The sequence below is a fragment of the Bufo gargarizans genome, chromosome 1, assembly GCF_014858855.1.
Source record: "Bufo gargarizans isolate SCDJY-AF-19 chromosome 1, ASM1485885v1, whole genome shotgun sequence".
NCBI classification, from domain to species: domain Eukaryota; kingdom Metazoa; phylum Chordata; class Amphibia; order Anura; family Bufonidae; genus Bufo; species Bufo gargarizans.
The window spans coordinates 271,645,234-271,665,904 of NC_058080.1; the positions used below are offsets into that span (position 1 = coordinate 271,645,234).

Consider the following 20,671-nt stretch of genomic DNA (forward strand, 5'->3'; position numbering starts at 1 on the left):
TCTTCGTGGTTTCCAACCGTAGATCTGATTTGTCGTAGTTGATAATCCATCCCAAATTTGTTAGCATCTGCGGGGTTATCTGAAGGTGATCCTTTAAAGTCTCCTGAGATTGGGCTGTTAATAAAAAATCGTCCAGATATGGGATTATAATAATTTTGTAGTCTCTCAGGTGAGCCATCACTTCTACCATCAGTTTGGTAAAAATCCTTGGAGCTGACAAAATTTCGAATGACAGACATTGAAATTGTAAATTTATTTATATTGTATGTATGTCCACCTTTATGGCAAATTTCAGATACTTTTGATAATGAGGATGAATAGGGATATGATAATATGCATCCTTCAGGTCTATTGTGCACATGAATGCTGCTTGGGCAATGAGTGGAATAGACTGAATAGATTCCATCTTGAACTTGCGATAGGATATCCACCTGTTCAGGATTTTTATTTATTTATAATGGTCCTGAAAGATCCGTTTGGCTTTTTTACTAGGAATAGTGACCCTTGAACTGTTGATGAGAGGGTACTGGAACAATGGCCTTCATCCTGCAAAGAGACTGAATATCCTATAGTAGTTGAATCTGTAATGATTCTGAGTGAGGATCGGTTATCTGAAATCTCTGTGGGGGCAGGAGACTTGAATTCTAGTTTGTAACCCTCTAGTTTGTAATGGTTTGGATTACCCAGGTAATAAACATCCATTCATGACAAAAAAAATCAAAGTCTCTAAGACACACCGCCCCCACGGGGATGGCATCATTGTTTAACGGGATTATTTGTGTTATTGGGGTTGAGAAGGAACCCTCTCCCACTGCCCCCTTTCAGGTAGGTCCATCTACCAGATTTTCCATTCCCTCTATTCGTCTGTCTGTTTTCCAAAAGGGTTGACTTTTCTTGGGCTTCTGTTCCGGAAATTCCTTCTTCTTGTCAGCATCTCTTTCTAAAATGATTTCCAATACCAGAGAATGGTATTGCACAAAACTTGTTTTTAGAAGCTATGTTGCCCGTCAAGGTATTCAGCCATAAGGACTTTCTAGCAGTATTTGTTAGCGTTCCACTTCTCACTGCAAAACTGATAGATTCTGGGGAGGCGTCCACCATGAAACTGTAGACATTTTTAGCAGAGGTAGAAATTCTAGAATTTCTTCACTAGATGTCTTGAGCTTTAAAAGGTTCTCTAATTGATTGAGCCATAATCCCATTGCTATGGCTACAGACGTGGTGGCAATACTAGTATTACTTGTTGCTGATCAAGATTCCCAGACTCTTTTTAGTAGCCCATCAGATTTTCGGTCCATGTGATATTTCAATTTGGACGAGTCTTCAAATGGGATGGTCGGCTTCTTTGCAATTTTTTCCACCTGGACATTTTTGGAACTTCTTCCCATAATTTAGTGTCATCAGGATTAAAGAGGAGACGACTTCTGAATTCCCGAGAAATAGAAAGTTTATTTTCTGTATCTTCCTATTGCTCTAGTATCCTCTCTCTCAAAGTGGAATTAACCGGAAACAGTTTCTTTTTCTTCACCCTTGATCTGCCAAACATCTAATTTTTCATGGCTGAACCTCCTCCACCTCCATGGTTTCCCTTACCACCGATAGGAGACAGTCTAAATCTTCCAAAGAAAATAGAAGGACTAAATTTTCATCTTCTAATTTCCCATCAGAATAGTAAGTATTCCCGCCTTGTTCATCTAAATCAGATTTCAGCTGAATTCATTTTTTTTTTATACTGGTGGTAAAACAGGTGGAGGAGGAATCAAACTTGAGACTAAAGCCTGTACTTCTATTATCATAGACCTCAGATCAGAGAGGAAGGATGGCTGTTCCACCTTTAGAAGTTTAGCAATACAATCAAGGCATAACTGTTTTTTGTATGATTCCTCTAGCTTTTTAGTGAAGGAAACACATTTCCTTGCTTTTCTCCTAGGTTCTGTCCGAGATCTATGTCCCAGATCCTTTTCTCCCTAGGAGCAAACAAGAGGGAACTCTACCTTAGTGCTGCATACAAAAGTGAACAAAACAGACCAGGGTGTGGGTGATTAACTTACATGACCCTAAGCAGGGGGATCGCCAGCCATCTCAAGCTTGGTAGATAATTGGACCTCCATCTGCAACAGCAGACAAGCTTTACTGCTTGTTGGTTCCTTTATATAGGTCTTACCTTAAAGGTCCCCCTACTGCTGCCACTGTGCTCCGTCTTCCTCGGCGGGACTCAATCCCCTAGGGGAGAGTCGATCCCCCCCCCATGTGAGGCCCAACACCAGGCCTCCGGCATGGAAAACACTGGGCGCTGCCATCTTGGATCCTGGCAACACAACGTCACTTCCTGTACACAGAGATGCCCCAGGAAGTAATGTCACAGCTCCCACCCGCGATTCTGAGAAAAAGTGTGCGCTGCCAAGCCCAGAGCCCTGGAGAAGAAGCAGCATCAGCTCCTAGATACCGTGGCCAAGGAGCAAAAGAGGTATACTGGGCAATGCTAGAGAACTTCGAAAAGAGGAACTAAGCAGACTCCACCAGACCCGGCTCCAGCCATAGTAACCATGTGGCTACTTCCAAGCCCTTTTCTTTCTTCAACCCTACAGAGGTCTTGCCAACTCCCTGTAGGGACAGGAAAAACAATAGACAGGGGGGTTGGGAGGGGCTTTTTAAACTCTCTTGCTTCCTGTCCCTATAGAGACCTATAAGGACAACCTCCCATGTGCTGTCATGGGGGATGTTCTGAAAAAATGTCCCATTCTTGTCCATATTATGGACAAAGAAAAACAGTTCTATTATGGACCGGATGTTCTGTTCCGCAAAATGCACACAACCGGTTCTGTGTTTATGCAGATCCGCAATTTCCTTAACGCAAAAACTGTAGAAACCCTAGATGTGTCAAATTAAACTATTTTAGACACATTGGGGGAGACTTATCAAAACTGGTGTAAAGCAAAACTGCCCATAGCAACCAGATTCCACCTTTCAAGAGTTCCTTTGGAAAGTGAAAGGTGAAATCAGGTTGCTATGGGCAACTAAAACAGTTTTACTTTACAGCAGTTTTGATAAATTTCACCCTTTGAGTAGCCATATTTGTAAATCTGGGCCATTCTGTTTAAGTAAACCAATGCAGAAGGACTTGCATTTAACAGATTAGACCTTTGATACCACCCCTGTGCTGAGGAAGGGTGTGCCCAATTCAATTAAAACGCATCCTCTGCCAGTCCGTGCTCCTAGATTGAAATCCACTCCAGCTCCTTACTTTCTTGATGTAAATGTTAGTGAATTTGCCAGGGCCACCCACCACTTTCTAGTGTAAAGGATGACGTTTAAAAAGTAACATAATAGGGCCGGGAGTCTTATGCCAAGCAGGCATAAATGACCCCCATTCACTTTTGTATGGAGCTTTGAAACATATGCCAAACAAGAGACAGACACATACGTCGGGGTGGCTGCACCTCCCCCTACTCTGGGTCTGTACTCTACCATGCTCTTGGTTATGATGTTTATTGTATATGCAGTTTGTTTGTGTATGGCATAGCACTTTAGATGGAGTATTACTGCATATACAGTCATTAATAGTCCCACAGTATGTTTGAATTGCTCTAATCAATTTATAATTTATTTTACTAACCGCCCACCTGGGAAGTAGCCATAGATGGTGTGGCGAACTTTTGAGTTTATGATAGATTTGTTGTTTGGAGCATATTACAACTGGAGATGAGAGAATTTTTATATTTTGAAATTCGTTCACGCTTTGTTTGGTGGTAGGAGCAGAATTGCATTATGGATTCAGTTACCACAGACCATAACACAATTCCGTCATAATAGAAGTCTATCGGCTGCATAACTGATCCGTCACATTTCCGTTATGCAGGGGAGTCCTCTCCTGCATAACAAACGGGACGGATCCGTTTTGCAGATCATAGACTTCTATTATGACCTAAAGGCATTCCGTCATAGAATTGCATTATGGTCCGTGGTAACGGAATCCATAACGCAATTCTTCTTTTACAACCAAACGAATTACGATTGTGGGGTACCATTATATCATGCGATTGATAGAGCTTTGTGGTAGAGGGCTGGAGAGGCAGTTTAGGTGGGAGGGCTGACTATATTAGGAATCCATACTGCATATTTTGTAAATTATTTTATCACAGTTTTCTATGAAGTAATAGAGTGTTTTTGTACTTTGACTTAAAAATTTTTTGGCAGGTCATATGCCAAACAAATCTAGCAGCATGTCCATAAAATCTTCACCTCTAGGGCTCATGCATATGAGCGTTAGTGTTTTTGCGGACATGCAAATCAGGGAAACGCAAAACAGATATCGGACGTGTACAGTCGTGGCAAAAAGTTTTGAGAATTACATACCGTATTTTTTGCCCTATAAGACGCACCGACCCATAAGACGCACCTAGGTTTTTGGGGAGGAAAATAAGAAAAAAAATATTTTTAACCAAAAGGTGTGCTTTTGGTGGGTTTGGAACTAATGGTGGTCTGTGGATGACGGACACTGTTATGGGGGGATCTGTGGATGATGGACACTGTTATGGGGGGATCTGTGAATGACGGACACTGTTACGGGGGGATCTGTGAATGACGGACACTGTTACGGGGGGGATCTGTGGATGACGGACACTGTTATGGAGGGGGTCTGTGGATGACGGACACTGTTATAGGGGGGATCTGTGGATGACGGACACTGTTACAGGGGGGATCTGTGGCTGGCACTGTTACGGGGGGGGGATCTGTGGATGGCACTGTTACAGGGGGGGGGATCTGTGGATGGCACTGTTACAGGGGGGGGGATCTGTGGATGGCACTGTTATATATGTGCCATCCACAGACCCCCCCCACCCCATAACCGTGCCATCCCACAGACCCCCCCCCCCCACCCCATAACCGTGCCATCCCACAGACCCCCCCCCCCCCCTTAACTATGCCATCTACGGATCAGGCCCCCCCCCCAGTATACAAATATAAAATTTCTTATTCAATAAAAATGTATTACATATGCCCCCTCACTCCTAAACTCCTAATAGTACCTTACATCCTATTCCTAATAGGTTCTGTACAACGACGTCACTTGCCTGCGCCGCCTGCTTCATTCATAAAGTAGGCGGCGCAGGCACGTGACAGAGTTACGCTGCTGCCGCCCAGCATCGTACAGAACCTATTAGGGATAGGATGTAAGGTACTATTAGGAATTTAGGAGTGAGGGGGCATATGTAATACATTTTAATTGAATAAAACATTTTATATTGCTATACCGGAGCAGGGCTATAGTACACTGACTGCACTGCCCCGCCGCTATTCCCGACCCTCAGCTCCTCCTACCAGTCCCTCCCCCGGCCCCCGCTCGCTCTATATCGCATTCAGCGATGTTAAACCTGTCAGCATTCGCCCCATAAGATGCAGGGGCATTTCTTCCCCCATTTTTGGGGGGGGGGGGGAGTGCGTCTTATGGGGGCAAAAAATATGGTAAATATTGGAAATGGGAAAAGTTGCTGCTTAAAGTTTTTATAATAGCAATTTGCATATACTCCAGAATGTTATTAAGAGTGATCAGATGAATTGCATAGTCCTTCTTTGCCATGAAAATTAACTTTCCACTGCATTTCATTGCTGTCATTAAAAGGGACCTGCTGAGATCATTTCAGTAATCGTCTTGTTAACTCTGGTGAGAATGTTGACAAGCAGAAGGCTGTAGATCATTATGTCAGGCTGATTGGGTTAAAATGGCAGACTAGACCTGTTAAAAGGTGGGTGATGCTTGAAAACATTGTTCTTCCATTGTTAACCATGGTGACCTGCAAAGAAACACTTGCAGCCATCCTTGCGCTGCATAAAAATGGCTTCACAGGCAAGGATATTGTGGCTACTAAGATTGCACCTCAATCTAAAATTTATAGGATCATCAAGAACTTCAAGGAAAGAGGTTCAATTATTGTTAAGAAGGCTTCAGGGTATCCAAGAAAGTCCAGCAAGCGCCAGGATAGTCTCCTAAAGAGGATTCAGCTGCGGGATCGGAGTGCCACCAGTGCAGAGCTTGCTCAGGAATGGCAGCAGGCAGGTGTGAGCGCATCTGCACGCATAGTGAGGCGAAGACTTTTGGAAGATGGTTTTGGAACACACACACAGGGACAGATTGATCTTCTGCAGAAAATATGGTGAATGGACTGCTGAGAACTGGGGCAAAGTCATATTCTCCGATGAAGCCTCTTTCCGATTGTTTGGGGCATCAGGAAAAAGGCTTGCCCGGAGAAGAAAAGGTGAGTGCTACCATCAGTCCTGCGTCATGCCAACAGTAAAGCATCCTGAGAGTATTCATGTGTGGGGTTGCTTCTCATCCAAGGGAGTGGGCTTACTCACAAATTTGCCTAAAAACACAGCAATGAATAAAGAATGGTACCAAAACACCCTCCAACAGCAACTTCTTCCAACAACAGTTTGGTGAAGAACAATGCATTTTCCAGCACGATGGAGCACAGTGCCATAAGGCAAAAGTGATAACCAAGTGGCTCGGGGACCAAAGTTGATTGAGAGCATGCCCAGTGGAATTGCAGAGGTACTGAAAAAGAAGGGCCAACACTGCCAATACTGACTCTTTGCATAAATGTCATGTAATGGTCGATAAAAGCCTGTGAAAACGTATTAAGTGCGTGTAATTATATTTCACTACATCACAGAAACTAAAACAAAAGATCTAAAAGCAGTTTAGCAGCAAACTTTTTGAAAACTAATATTTGTGTCACTCAACTTTTGGCCATGACTGTACATTCCATGGAAGTGAATGTCCTGCTCTCTATTAGAACAGTCCCATCCTTGTTCTAAACTTTTGGCAAATGCCAATGGGGGGGGGGGGGGGGCGGGAGAAAGCACGTGTGCCGCCTGCTTCTTTTGTGGCCCCATTGAAGTGAATGGGTCCGCATCCAACCAGCAAAATGCCGGTCGGATGAGGAGAAAAGCCTTGGTCGTGTGCACGAGCCCTTATTGGATCATATTAAAAGCATAACATCCAGCCTGGTACATCATTTAATACGCATCATGGATTTCTTGTTTGGCATGCTGTATTCATAGCTGAAGCTGCTTCCTATGCACCATCTTAGATAGGGAGTTAAGGAGGCAGTTATATGGACTTAACTTGCCGCTATTGAAACATATAGCTACTCATTATGTACCATCAGCTTGTGATGCGCGAGGATGACATCCATTTCCAACTTTAAGAGACTGTTACCAGGTTTATGCTACCCTACATTTGTGATACAGCCAGAATTCTGTTCAGGCATTTTGAATAATGGTTGCCATTACCAGTTCATGTGGCCAGCATACACTCGGTGACAACATCCTTTAACCCCTTAAGGACCGGGCTCATTTTCACCTTAAGGACCGGGCCATTTTTTGCAAATCTGACCAGTGTCACTTTAAGTGCTCATAACTTTCAAACGCTTTGACTTACCCAGGCCGTTCTGAGATTGTTTTTTCGTCACATATTGTACTTCATGACACTGCTAAAATTGGGTCAAAAAAGTTATTTTTTTTGCATAAAAAAATACATTTTTTACCAAAAATTTTGAAAAATTAGCAAATTTCAAAGTTTCAGTTTCTCTACTTCTGTAATACATAGTAATACCCCCAAAAATTGTGATGACTTTACATTCCCCATATGTCTACTTCATGTTTGTAGCATTTTGGGAATGATATTTTATTTTTTGGGGATGTTACAAGGCTTAGAAGTTTAGAAGCAAATTTTGAAATTTTTGAGAAATCTTCAAAATCCCACTTTTTATGGACCAGTTCAGGTTTGAAGTCATATTGTGAGGCTTAGATAATAGAAACCTCCCAAAAATGACCCCATTCTAGAAACTACACCCCTCAAGGTATTCAAAACTGTTTTTTCAAACTTTATTAACCCTTTAGGTGTTCCACAAGAGTTAATGGCAGATGGAGAAACAATTTTGAAATTTCTATTTTTTGGAAAATTTTCCAATATAATACATTTTTTCCAGGAGTAAAATAAGGGTTAACTGCCAAACAACACTCAAAATGGGTTGCCCTGATTCTGTAGTTTGCAAAAACACCCCATATGTGGTCGTAAACTACTGTTTGGCCGAACGGTAGCACATAGAAGGAGGGGAACACCATATGGGTTTTGGAAGGCAGATTTTGCAGGACTGGTTTTGTTTATACCATGTCCCATTTGAAGCCCCCTGTTGCACCCCTAGAATAGAAATTTCAAAAAAGTGACTCCATCTAAGAAAGTACACCCCTCAAGGTATTCAAAACTGGGTTTACAAACTTTGTTAACCCTTTAGGTGTTCCACAAGAGTTAATGGCAGATGGAGAAACAATTATGAAATTTCAATTTTTTGGAAAATTTTCCAATATAATCAATTTTTTCTAGGAGTAAAACAAGGGTTAACTGCCAAACAACACTCAAAATGGGTTGCCCTGATTCTGTAGTTTGCAAAAACACCCCATATGTGGTCGTAAACTACTGTTTGGCCGAACGGTAGCACATAGAAGGAGGGGAACACCATATGGGTTTTGGAAGGCAGATTTTGCAGGACTGGTTTTGTTTATACCATGTCCCATTTGAAGCCCCCTGTTGCACCCCTAGAATAGAAATTTCAAAAAAGTGACTCCATCTAAGAAAGTACACCCCTCAAGGTATTCAAAACTGGGTTTACAAACTTTGTTAACCCTTTAGGTGTTCCACAAGAGTTAATGGCAGATGGAGAAACAATTATGAAATTTCAATTTTTTGGAAAATTTTCCAATATAATCAATTTTTTCTAGGAGTAAAACAAGGGTTAACTGCCAAACAACACTCAAAATGGGTTGCCCTGATTCTGTAGTTTGCAAAAACACCCCATATGTGGTCGTAAACTACTGTTTGGCCGAACGGTAGCACATAGAAGGAGGGGAACACCATATGGGTTTTGGAAGGCAGATTTTGCAGGACTGGTTTTGTTTATACCATGTCCCATTTGAAGCCCCCTGTTGCACCCCTAGAATAGAAATTTCAAAAAAGTGACTCCATCTAAGAAAGTACACCCCTCAAGGTATTCAAAACTGGGTTTACAAACTTTGTTAACCCTTTAGGTGTTCCACAAGAGTTAATGGCAGATGGAGAAACAATTATGAAATTTCAATTTTTTGGAAAATTTTCCAATATAATCAATTTTTTCTAGGAGTAAAACAAGGGTTAACTGCCAAACAACACTCAAAATGGGTTGCCCTGATTCTGTAGTTTGCAAAAACACCCCATATGTGGTCGTAAACTACTGTTTGGCCGAACGGTAGCACATAGAAGGAGGGGAACACCATATGGGTTTTGGAAGGCAGATTTTGCAGGACTGGTTTTGTTTATACCATGTCCCATTTGAAGCCCCCTGTTGCACCCCTAGAATAGAAATTTCAAAAAAGTGACTCCATCTAAGAAAGTACACCCCTCAAGGTATTCAAAACTGGGTTTACAAACTTTGTTAACCCTTTAGGTGTTCCACAAGAGTTAATGGCAGATGGAGAAACAATTATGAAATTTCAATTTTTTGGAAAATTTTCCAATATAATCAATTTTTTCTAGGAGTAAAACAAGGGTTAACTGCCAAACAACACTCAAAATGGGTTGCCCTGATTCTGTAGTTTGCAGAAACACCCCATATGTGGTGGTAAACTACTATTTGGCTAAACGGCAGGACATAGAAGAAGGGGAACGCCATATGGTTTTTGGAAGGCAGATTTTGCTGGACTGGTTTATTTACACCATGTACCCTTTCAAGCCCCCTGATGCACCCCTAGAGTAGAAACTCCATAAAAGTGACCCCATCTAGGAAACTACGGGATAAGGTGGTTGTTGTTTTGGGACTATTTTTGGGGTAAATTTGATATTTGGTTGCTCTATATTACTCTTTTTTGAGGCAATGTAACAAAAAAATTAAAATCTAAAATTGTTTCTACATTCGCTATTTAGTTTTGTGGAACACCTAAAGGGTTAACATAGTTTGTAAAGTAACTTTTGAATACCTTGAGGGGTGTAGTTTCTTAGATGGGGTCACTTTTTTGGAGTTTCTAGTCTGGGCTACATCAGGGGGGGCTTCTAATGGGACATGGTGTCAAAAAAAAAACTGTCCATCAAAATCTGCCTTCCAGAAACCGTATGGCGTTCCCTTCGTTCTATGCCCTGCCGTGCGGCTATATAGCCATTTACGACCACATATGGGGTGTTTCTGCAAACGACAGAATCGGGGCAATAAATATTTAGTTTTGTTTGGCTGTTAACCCTTGCTTTATTACCGGCAAAATGGATTTAAATTGAAATTTTGCCCAAAAATAGGTGTTTTGGCACCGTTTTTATTTTATATTTTTAGCACCGTTCATCCGAGGCGTTTGGTCAAAAGTTATTTTTATAGCGACGACTTTTACGCACGCGACGATGCCCAATATGTATGGCTCTCAGACTTTGGAGACACTAAGCAGGCATCCTAAAACTGCGGCCCTCCAGATGTTGTAAAACTACAATTCCCACCATGCCCTGCTGATGGCTGTAGGTTGTCTGGGCATGCTGGGAGTTATAGTTTTACAACATCTGGAGGGCCGCAGTTTGAGGATGCCTGCACTAAAACTAATATTTTTGGGGGAAAGAAAAATAGTTTTCGTGTCTCCAAAGTCTGAGAGCCATAGTGTTTTATGTTCTCTAGTGAACTGTTGGGGATTATAAAAATTTAGTACTCCATGGAAGTGTGATACTCCCTGAAGCAATCGATAACGCAGAGGCCCGGATGATCGGGGCACGTGTCGCACTGAGTGGTGGTGTCCTTCCGTATCCCCCTCCTGCGACACACTCTGCACTTTTTTTGGGTTCGTCCCTTCTTTCCAGTATGGGGGACCACACCTGGAAAGTGTTGGCCAGGGACGATCCGGGCGCCTCCAGTTCCCGAGGTACTCCGGCCTGCTCTTTCCCGGTCCGAAAAGATCAGGTCCTTGAGGACTGCCTCATAGAATTGGAGGAATGTCCCTGTGCTGCCAGCGCTTCGGGATAGTACAAAAGAGTTGTACATGGCAACCTGCACCAAGTAGACCGCAACTTTTTTGTACCATGCCCGGGTTTTGCGCATGGCGTTATATGGCGTGAGGACTTGATCCGAGAGATCAACTCCTCCCATATACCGATTGTAGTCGACGATACAATCGGGCTTGAGGACCGTTGCCGCGGTACCTCGCACAGGGACTGGGGTGGTGCCGTTACCGTGGATTGTGGACAGCATAAGGACATCCCTCTTGTCCTTATACCTGACCAGCAACAGGTTTCCACTGGTAAGTGCACGGGTCTCACCCCTGGGGATAGGTACCTGGAGGGGGTAGGCAGGGAGGCCGCGCTGATTTTTCCGCACGGTCCCACAAGCGAACGTAGATCTGGCGGCAAGGGACCTGAACAAGGGAATGCTGGTATAAAAGTTATCCACGTACAAGTGGTAACCATTATCCAGCAGTGGGTACATAAGGTCCCACACGAGTTTCCCGCTAACACCCAGAGTGGGGGGACATTCTGGGGGTTGAATACGGGAATCTCGCCCCTCGTACACACGAAATTTGTAAGTGTACCCTGAGGTACTCTCACAAATTTTGTATAGCTTCACGCCATACCTCGCTCGCTTTGTGGGAATATATTGGCGGAAACTGAGTCTCCCCTTGAACGCAATGAGCGACTCATCAACCGCGACCTCCCTTCCAGGTACGTAGGCCTGCTGAAATGTGGCCCCAAAGTGATCGATGACAGGCCGTATCTTATACAGCCGGTCATAGGCAGGATCACCTCGGGGTGGACATGCTGCATTATCGGAATAATGCAGACATTTCCGGATGGCCTCAAACCGGGAGCGTGTCATGACCATACTGTACAGTGGGGTCTGGTACAGGACGTCCCCACTCCAGTATTGCCTGACACTGGGTTTTTGGACTAGACCCATATGCAGCACGAGGCCCCAAAATGTCCTCATTTCGGCTGCACTGACCGGCGTCCAGCCACCGGGTCTAGCCAAAACTGAGCCTGGGTTTTGAGCGACGAACTGTTGGGCGTACAGATTCGTCTGCTCCACCATCAAATTCACCAGTGGGTTACTGAAAAAAAAACTAAAATAGTCAATTTCAGTAAACCCCACTGTGGGAATCTGGATTCCAGGATTGCCAGCGAAATCCGGAATCTCAGGCTCAAAGTCCACTGGGGGACACCAGCTAAGTTCATCGGCAGGGGTCTCCGGTGAACTTATTTGGTGGGCCGGGAAACCAGTACGAACCCCAGGGCGGCTCGTACTAGGGTGGGCCACAGGATCCCTAGCATGTGCGGCCCCTGGCTCCGCCTGGCGGCGTCTCCGCCGCCTTGGTGGCTCATCGTCATCCGATGATGATGAGGAGGATGCTGATGATAAGAGGAATGTGGGGTCATCCTCATCCTCACTGGGGCTCTCGGAGTCGGAGGCAATCTGGGCATATGCCTCCTCGGCCGAGAACACCCGGCGGGCCATGGGTGTGTGTGCGTGTAGGTGTGCGTGTGTGTAAACCTTTATTATATGTGCGTGTGTGTGGGGGCAACGGGTGTTCGCGTACTAAAAAAAGGAAAAAAGGGCAAGTGTTAGGAAAAAAAAAAAGTTGCTGATTAGCGGTACAACGCTGATCAGCGGTGGGGCAGGCGATGCGCTAACAGTGGACGGACGCTAAAAAGTGCCGACCAGTCAGCGAACGCAGAAAAAAAAGTGGTGGTGAGGGGGCTAGTGGTGGTGGGGGGGGGGGGGTTGGGGGGAGTGGTGGGGGGATGGGTGGAGGGGGTGGGGGGGCTGGTGGTGGTGGGGGGCTGGTAGGGGGGGGGCAAGTGGCAGGGGGGGGTCTGGGGTCTGATAGATGGATCAAAAAAAGTTTTGTGTAAAAGTTAAAAGTTTTTTTTTTTTTTTTTTTTTCCTAACTAACTTTTCCCTTCTTTCCCTGCCTAACGATGCCTCTCCCTCACTGACCCTAACCTACCTGGGTGGCGATGGGTGCAGGACGGGTGATGGATGGCGATTAGGGGGACACAGGAGCTGGTGCTGGACGATGCTGCCGGGTGCTCGTGCAGAACAGGAAGAGGAGGGGGAGAGAGGAGCGCAGGAAGTTTGAATCTCGCGCCTCTCTCCCCTGCACCAATCAGCACCCTGGACAGCAGTGTTCAGCACCAGGGCCAGCACCGCCTCCTCAAATCCTCGGACTGCGATTGGTGGTGTATAATTACGCCACCGATCGCAGTCTTTTTCCGGTTCATCGGGTCACCGGACACCCGAATGGACCGGAAACGCAGAAAACCGCAGGTCTGAATTGACCTGCGGTTTTCTGCGATCGCCGATACGGGGGGGTCAAATGACCCCCCCCTGCGTTGTTACGGGATGCCGGCTGAATGATTTCAGCCGAAATCCCGTTCCGATTAACCCCCGCGGCGCCGGAATGCCGATTTTAAGTCAGGACGTACCGGTACGCCCTTGGTCCTTAAGGACTCGGGAAATAGGGCGTACCGGTACGCCCTGTGTCCTTAAGGGGTTAAGGAGAAGCTTCATTTTCAGAGCCCAATGGCACATAGGTTGTACAGCATGTCCCCTTTGGTGTATTGTGCAGGGGAGTTATTGCACTTTGTCCGAGACCACGTTAATTGCTGGCAGGATGACTAGCTTTAATACACATTGTCACAGCAAATTCACATGTTGGATAGAAACAGGCAAGGCAAAAGTTTATAAAAAAAGAATATTTTTATTTAAATAAAAATACTTAATAAAATATTAGTCAATATTAATACACAGTAAAATATTAAAAATAAATAAATATCTGTAAAAAACACAATAAGAAGGCGCAGCTCATCTTCACATTCACCTTTGAGGTCTGGCAGTGGTTTTTTGTAAATCCAAGAGCAAGCTAGGAAAAAAAAAAAAAAAAAAAATTAATCTTCATGTTCACCGTTTTACCCTTTTACTAGTAAAAATCTACCCAAACAGACGGTGGAACCAATTCAAAGCACCGTTTTCCCCTCATACAGTTAGCGTCAACTATAAAGACTTTTCCCAATCAAGTCCTTCAGACCAGGGTTCCTCAACTTCAGTCCTCAGGGCCCATCTGCCGATTTGAGAATATCCCACAGAATGAATACCTGTGGTAAGTCCTGATGCATTGACACTTGACACTAAACATAACCAGCAGGTGGGCCCAGAGAACTGGAGGGGGATGAGTAATGCCTTTAAGAACCCCCTGGGGAAAGAAGACTCAAGGGTGCATGATGATCAGTTTATGCAACCCTCTACTGACATGCTATAGGGAGGGCTTTTTATTTATGCCTGTGGGCATGCATCTTTGTAGAGAATTGTTTCTGCAGTGTACTATGCGTTTAGTTTTAACTTCTTATACTTACTTAGACATCGTCACTTCCATGGTCTTGTCCCAGTTTCTTGGTCTCCTCTGCTTCACAATCATAGGAGGAATATTTCCTTCTTGTGCTAGAGAGAAAAATTAGAACATCAGCAAAAATACAATGCCATGAAGTTCACTTCTTGTCCCATTATATAACGCAGTGTCACAAATACCTTTCTTCGGGCTGATTCACACAAACATGGTCAGCCAGGCAAACAGTCTGCATCTTCCCCATCTCCCAGGCTGACCACATTATATGATATTCAGCTCCTATCTGGTCATGGATCTACTGTACTCCCACCACGTGATTACAGTACAATAGATCTGCAATCACGTATCAACCAGCTATAAAAACACAATAGGTCAGTTCGAGCCTGACAGACTGCATTTCCCAGGCAGACCATGGTCATGTGAATCAGGCCTCCATGACAAGAATATTTGACAGATCTGGTATTTAGGCACATTACTTTAGACAACATAATGATGTTTTACAGTGGAAAAGTCAAGTCGATTACTTACTGTACAACAATGATGATGATTATGGCTGTTATGCTGATAACTGATAGTAGAACTGCTATAACTGCCAATATAGTTGTCGTAGTCATATCATTATGATCTGTAGTCCCCGTTCTCAAGAATAGTTCTGTGCATCTCTCACCAAAGTAGTTCTCATGACATCTAAAAAAAAAATATATTACTGTTAGTACTCTATGGGCAGGAAGTTCAAGTAAAAAAACTAAATTGGAGACAATCAGGTAATATATAGAGGAGAGATTGAAGGTTTTGAACACTTGTACTCACTTGCATGAGACTGCTGGTACTTTTGTTAGATATCTGCACTTTCCATGAACGCAGAAGTTCTTATGTGTAGTTTGGCAGGGGGTCTTTTGTTTATTCTTCTTCTTTTCCCCTTTTTTCTTTTTATCTGCCTTCTTCTTTCCCACGGTAGAAGCAGGTACATCCCCATCAGCTGGCTTAACAACAGCTTGTACTGGAAAAGAAAATATATCATATTGTTTATTGGAAGGTTGATACTTCTAGGATTCACTGTGCCAAAGTAAGAACCTGCATGGAGTTCCCACAGACGGCATGTTCTGCTCAGCCTTTAATATGTTTCAGAAGGGTCTGAACTACAGAGTCTTTGGAAAGTTAGACTTCCTGCCATTAATGCCTATAGGCATAACCTCAAATACTGTACAAGACCCTACGGAACCATTTTATTTATTTTTTTTCCCCCTAGAATAAGTCAGGCTACATACAGAAATAATCACCACTGATCTCAGGACCAAAAGTCAGTTAATTTTATGCTAGGACTAGCAAAGTCATAAAACCTTGATCAGAATCAAATTAGTAGAACCATGATGGATACACAATATAGGCTTCTACACAGTTTATGAAGATTAACTTAGGTTAGGATTAGGTCTACGTAAAGAGAAGAGCAAGTTAAAGAAGGTGAAAGTAGAACGGTGTCTCCTTAACATGCACCAGAAGCATGAGTTTTCATTTTAGTCGGAAGTGTCACTTTCAGGAATGTGAGAAATTCTGTACAAAAAGATCCCTGAAGAAAGGGTTGGGAGGAGGTCCTGTCATTAGACAGGTTTCATTGCCACACTGAGTCACTGAGGTGAGGCTTTACAATCCACTTTGAATACTACTGTGTTATTCAGCTGCTAAGGCTTCTTTAGGAAAGTTAATAGACACTGGAGAATTTATAAAGGGCTAGCTATTGCAAGCCAAAATCCCTTTATGGAACACATAATGAGTCCAGGTCTTTAATCACTGCTACTGTATACTTGAGTCACCATGTTATAAAAGCCATTAATATATGGAACATCGGACATCAACAGGCCTGCCCTTTGGACGGCATGTCAATGCAGAGGTGCCACGCCAACAATACCAGTGTACACGGGATCTCCCGACTGATTCTCTTGAGAAATAAGCCGATGCCAGGTGTCTGGCAGTGGCTCTCTCCCCAGAAGACCAATTTCTCCTCATAAGATCTTTGAGCCAACAGCTATTCAATCATTATGCCCAGCCTAAGACTGGTCATACATATTAGATGGCCTACAGCTCTCCATCCCAACATGTGTGTGTCCTAAAGAGGAGGAGGGAAAGGACACTGTCGGGTCACTTCTGGCATACTTTATCTCCCAACATCGACCGGCAAGATGACCCTCATGCACATTAGGCAGTTGGCCAAAGTTTTTGAAGAGTCATAGATTTTGACTAGCGTGTTCTCCCTCCTGGCTTAAAGAGGTCGTCTCACTTCAGCAAACAGAAGTCATCATGTAGAAAGTTAATTCAAGGCACTTCTTGTATCCAGGCGTTATGACCACCTCTACAGTGCAGATACAAGAACATCAGGAGGGGAGCTGCTGCGCATGCATGCCTATGTGCACTCCCAGACACCAAAGGCTGGTGGTTTTTTCCTATAGTGTGCAAACACAACCACTGTTGCAGGGTGGTCATAACCCCTAGATATGAGCAGAGTATAAGGTGATGGAAAAAATGAACTAAGCCAGCAAAGGAGGCAATATGGACAGTCACAATACATTAGCAAGTGCCTTGTATTAACTCTGTACACGTTAGACCATTTGAACGAGACATTCCCGTTAAGGAGTCGAACTCAAAGATTTTCTGTTCAGGCCATCACTCTTCCTCTCCTACTTCCGATCGCTAGAACAAAGGGAAGGTCTCAGCAGTCAGAGCCAATCAATCAAAACCTTTGACATGTTCCTGACATATCAAAAGTTTTGTAAAACTCCAGTGACTCTAATACTTATGCATTATAGTTTTTTGGTTTATGATGAGAAATTGCCCCATCATGTGCTACATTAGGCACCTTGCACATGAACGTGTGCGCCCCGTGGCCGGGCCGCAATGCACAAACACCAACCATTGGGCAGCCGCAGCGGATCATGGACCCATTCACTTTAGTGGGTCCGCAATGATATAGGACATGTTCCATCTTCTTGCGGAACGGAAGTACGGTGTAGTGCTTTCGCAGGGTACCGTATCTCCGGACCAATTGAAGTTACGGAAAGCCCACGTATTGCGGATCCGCAAATGCAGTCCGCAATACGGCCACAGAGTGCACAGTCGTGTGAAAAAGGCCTTAGGATTACATTTACTAGCTTAATTCCAGAAGCCTTAACACTTGCAGTCCTAATCCACAGGAACATTCAATTGTACAGATCTGATGAAAGAGAAAACACATGGCATCCCAGAGGCTGACGAGAAGGTACTAAATCTGGAGTTCTGTGATTCATTCCTGGCAATACAAGAAACCTCTGCAATGTGTTTCCAGGCCCACACATAACTGAAGGCAGACTTCACTCGGATAAGATGGTTGCACAAAAGTTTGATGATCAGACACATTTTGTGTAGGTAGGGGTGTGACAGTTGTGTCTAGTCCTACAAATGGGGAGATATTCTATGGAATCAAATGGTTATCCCCCTCTCCCCACTACGGATTAACTGCAAGAGCCAATATAAGCTGAAAACACTAGATCGGATGCATGATCAAGCAACCACAGGTACTTCAAACATCCAGTGTTAACCCTGAACCCTACGTTTAGTGGATTTAATCCAAATAACGGATACGTTTCTACCATTATTCCCTCCACTCAGATTTATAGGCCAGGGAACCCATGATGTAGAGGCCATTTCAATACATAAGCAATGACATGTACACAACTACCTACATCATTGTACAGACAATTTTATACATACCTCGTATAATATCCTCTACAGAGTACCCCGAGAGGTCTTCTTCAGGATTTTCATCCTCACTGTAGTCGTCATCGGGAACTTCAATTACATTTTCCAAACCAATGTGGTGACCCTCCCCAGACAGCGTCACTGTGATCTCATTTTCAGTGGAATTCGATAGAGAACAGTGTGCGGTGTATAGGCATGCTGCGGATTTAAGACAACAAGTCAAACACCTTACATGGCACAAGAAGGAAGACAAGACAGAATAGCTCAACATTATATATATATTACATACACACAAATAGTGCTAGAATGATAAGAAACTCCATGTACTGCTTCCAGGATCTGCATGGAAATTTCAGGGATGGTTAGGGTTAATCAGCAGTCATTGATTTGGACAGGACAAACATTACTCATCAGGCAAGTACTGCAGATGCCATTCACAGAGCCACCAGTGACCTGCGTACAACTTCACAGCGTGACAAGCAGGGACTTGCTGAAAGCCTCTGCCTACAAGTAGCTAAAATAACTCAATATCTAACTCAAACAGGAAACACAAGGAGCCAATGAAACAGTGTGGCTATACGACCGACCGCATCCCTGGCAACCATCGTGCCATCTAGAAGCAGGGGTTTAGTCCTGATCAATACACAGCAAGGGTACTTTCACACCAGCATTATTCTTTTCCAGTACCGAGTTCCATCCTAGGGGCTCAATACCGGAAAATAACAGATCAGTTTTATCCTAATGCATTCTGAATGGAGAGCATTCCATTCAGGATGAATCAGTTCCGTCCCCCTTACGTTTTTTTTTTTGGCCAGAGAAAATACTGAACACTTGCCGGAATGCCAGATCCAGCATTCATTTCCATTGAAATGTATTAATGCCAGATCTTTAAAAATTAAAATAAATAAATACCAGATTTGTTTTCCAGGATGACAATCAGAAAGACTGATCCAGTATTGCATTGCATTGGTCAGGCAGATCCTAACACAAGTTAGTAAAAGTAACAAGCATGACAGTACACCTCTAAATACTTCCTTCATATGAAAATGACAGATCCGATGTCTCAGGACCGCTCCCACAGGTCCATCGAGATGCCTACACACCACCCACCAGTCCATCACAAACACTCATCATATCCCCTTAGGACCACATCAGTTGCTCCCTAGCAATCAGCTACCTTTGCCCCTTTAAGTGGAATGAAAGTCTAGCGCTGAGGAGCAACTTAGAAAATGTAAGAACACAAACTATTGATTGGTAATGAAGAATAGAAAGAGCAACGTCTAATATTGTAAAGAAAACCACCCTCAAAGCAATATATATCGGGTAAGAAGTAAGCAATGGGAGGAGATGCTGAAGCCGCTAGCACTCACCTAAGAAGAGCAGGAAGCCGCCGAATAGCTGGGAGCGCGGGGACGACATGACAGGAGACGCTCAGCAGCCGGCAGCACACGGCGATATGAAGTGCCCGCTGCGCGCTCCTCATATACAGCACATGGGCGAGTCACATGACGACACGGTGACGTGCCGGAAGCGTGGAGTCCTCCGCGCCTTAGCACACCTCTTGTAGGGTCACCTCTGCTGCCCCCGGGCGGCACGTGTCCTCTGTGTAGACTATGGGGGAGAGTTGTGTGTTCATGTTCCAGAGGGGTGCTGGGCGTGAGAGCTGGAGCCTGGCTGGTTGCTGTGGCAACCCCTCCACTTCATTGTATATAGTAGAGAAGGTGATGCCCATGCCAGCCTGTGGTTGGTGCTCTGCAATAGTTAGGGTTAAAGCACACATGCCAAGTCTTCCAGAGACCGCTCTGAGGAGCTGGCAGATCTTGGGCTCTGCCTGGAGGGAAGTCTTCCATGAACTTCAATGGGATGCTGCGTGTTGGGATGCAGCCTTGGTGCTCAACATTGAAGGGGGTGTGTGGCGCCTCATGATAGGGGGCATGGTGCTGGTGTGCTTGGGTGTGGCAGATCCAGAGCCTGGTCTCGGGAGGGGCACTTCCAGATTATTTTCTGTCCGCCGCCACAAGACTACACAGTGTAGCGGTATACTGTATAGTGTGGGGCACAGTGTAGAGGTATACTGTATATTGTGGGGCACAGTGTAGAGGTATACTGTACATTGTGTGGGGCAGTGTAGAGGTATACTGTACATTGTGTGGCACAGTGTAGAGGTATACTGTATATTGTGTGGCACAGTGTAGCGGTATACTGTATATTGTGGGGCACAGTGTAGAGGTATACTGTACATTGTGTGGCACAGTGTAGAGGTATACTGTATATTGTGGGGCACAGTGTAGGCTATATGTGTATAATAAACATATTCCATATGAAAACTTACAGTTACTTGGCCCTTGGGGATCTCGGACGCCACCTCCACACTTTGGCCGGGGGCTCGGCGGAGCTGATGTGTTTTATCCTAATGAGAAAGATTTCATAATAAGGATTTGGAGAAGGGGCAGAGGGATATCAGAGCAGAGAGAGGCTGGTGCTGCTACTAGGGGGTCATACCATGGGGGAGTAATAAAGCCCACCATAATCCCCCCCCCCC

General features: G+C 44.4%; 1 protein-coding gene across 1 annotated transcript; it reads right to left on the bottom strand.

The window, feature by feature from the left end:
* Positions 1-13,738: 13,738 nt before the first annotated feature.
* AREG (amphiregulin) lies at positions 13,739-19,622 on the bottom strand. Its single transcript, XM_044277183.1, has 6 exons — positions 19,500-19,622; positions 18,142-18,327; positions 15,211-15,400; positions 14,929-15,087; positions 14,411-14,495; positions 13,739-13,920 (listed from the first exon to the last, which is right to left on the bottom strand). Exons 1-5 carry the CDS (start codon positions 19,546-19,548, stop codon positions 14,411-14,413), a joined length of 669 nt encoding a protein of 222 aa, XP_044133118.1. The 5' UTR covers positions 19,549-19,622; the 3' UTR covers positions 13,739-13,920.
* Positions 19,623-20,671: the final 1,049 nt, after the last annotated feature.

Coding starts and splice junctions, on each gene's coding strand:
- AREG (XM_044277183.1), bottom strand. CDS start 19,548: ATGTCGTCCCCGCGCTCCCAGCTATTCGGCGGCTTCCTGCTCTTCTTA. Junction 18,328..19,499: donor CGGCTTCCTGCTCTTCTTAG/GTGAGTGCTAGC, acceptor TTAAATCCGCAG/CATGCCTATACACCGCACAC. Junction 15,088..15,210: donor GTACCAGCAGTCTCATGCAA/GTGAGTACAAGT, acceptor TTTTTTTTTTAG/ATGTCATGAGAACTACTTTG.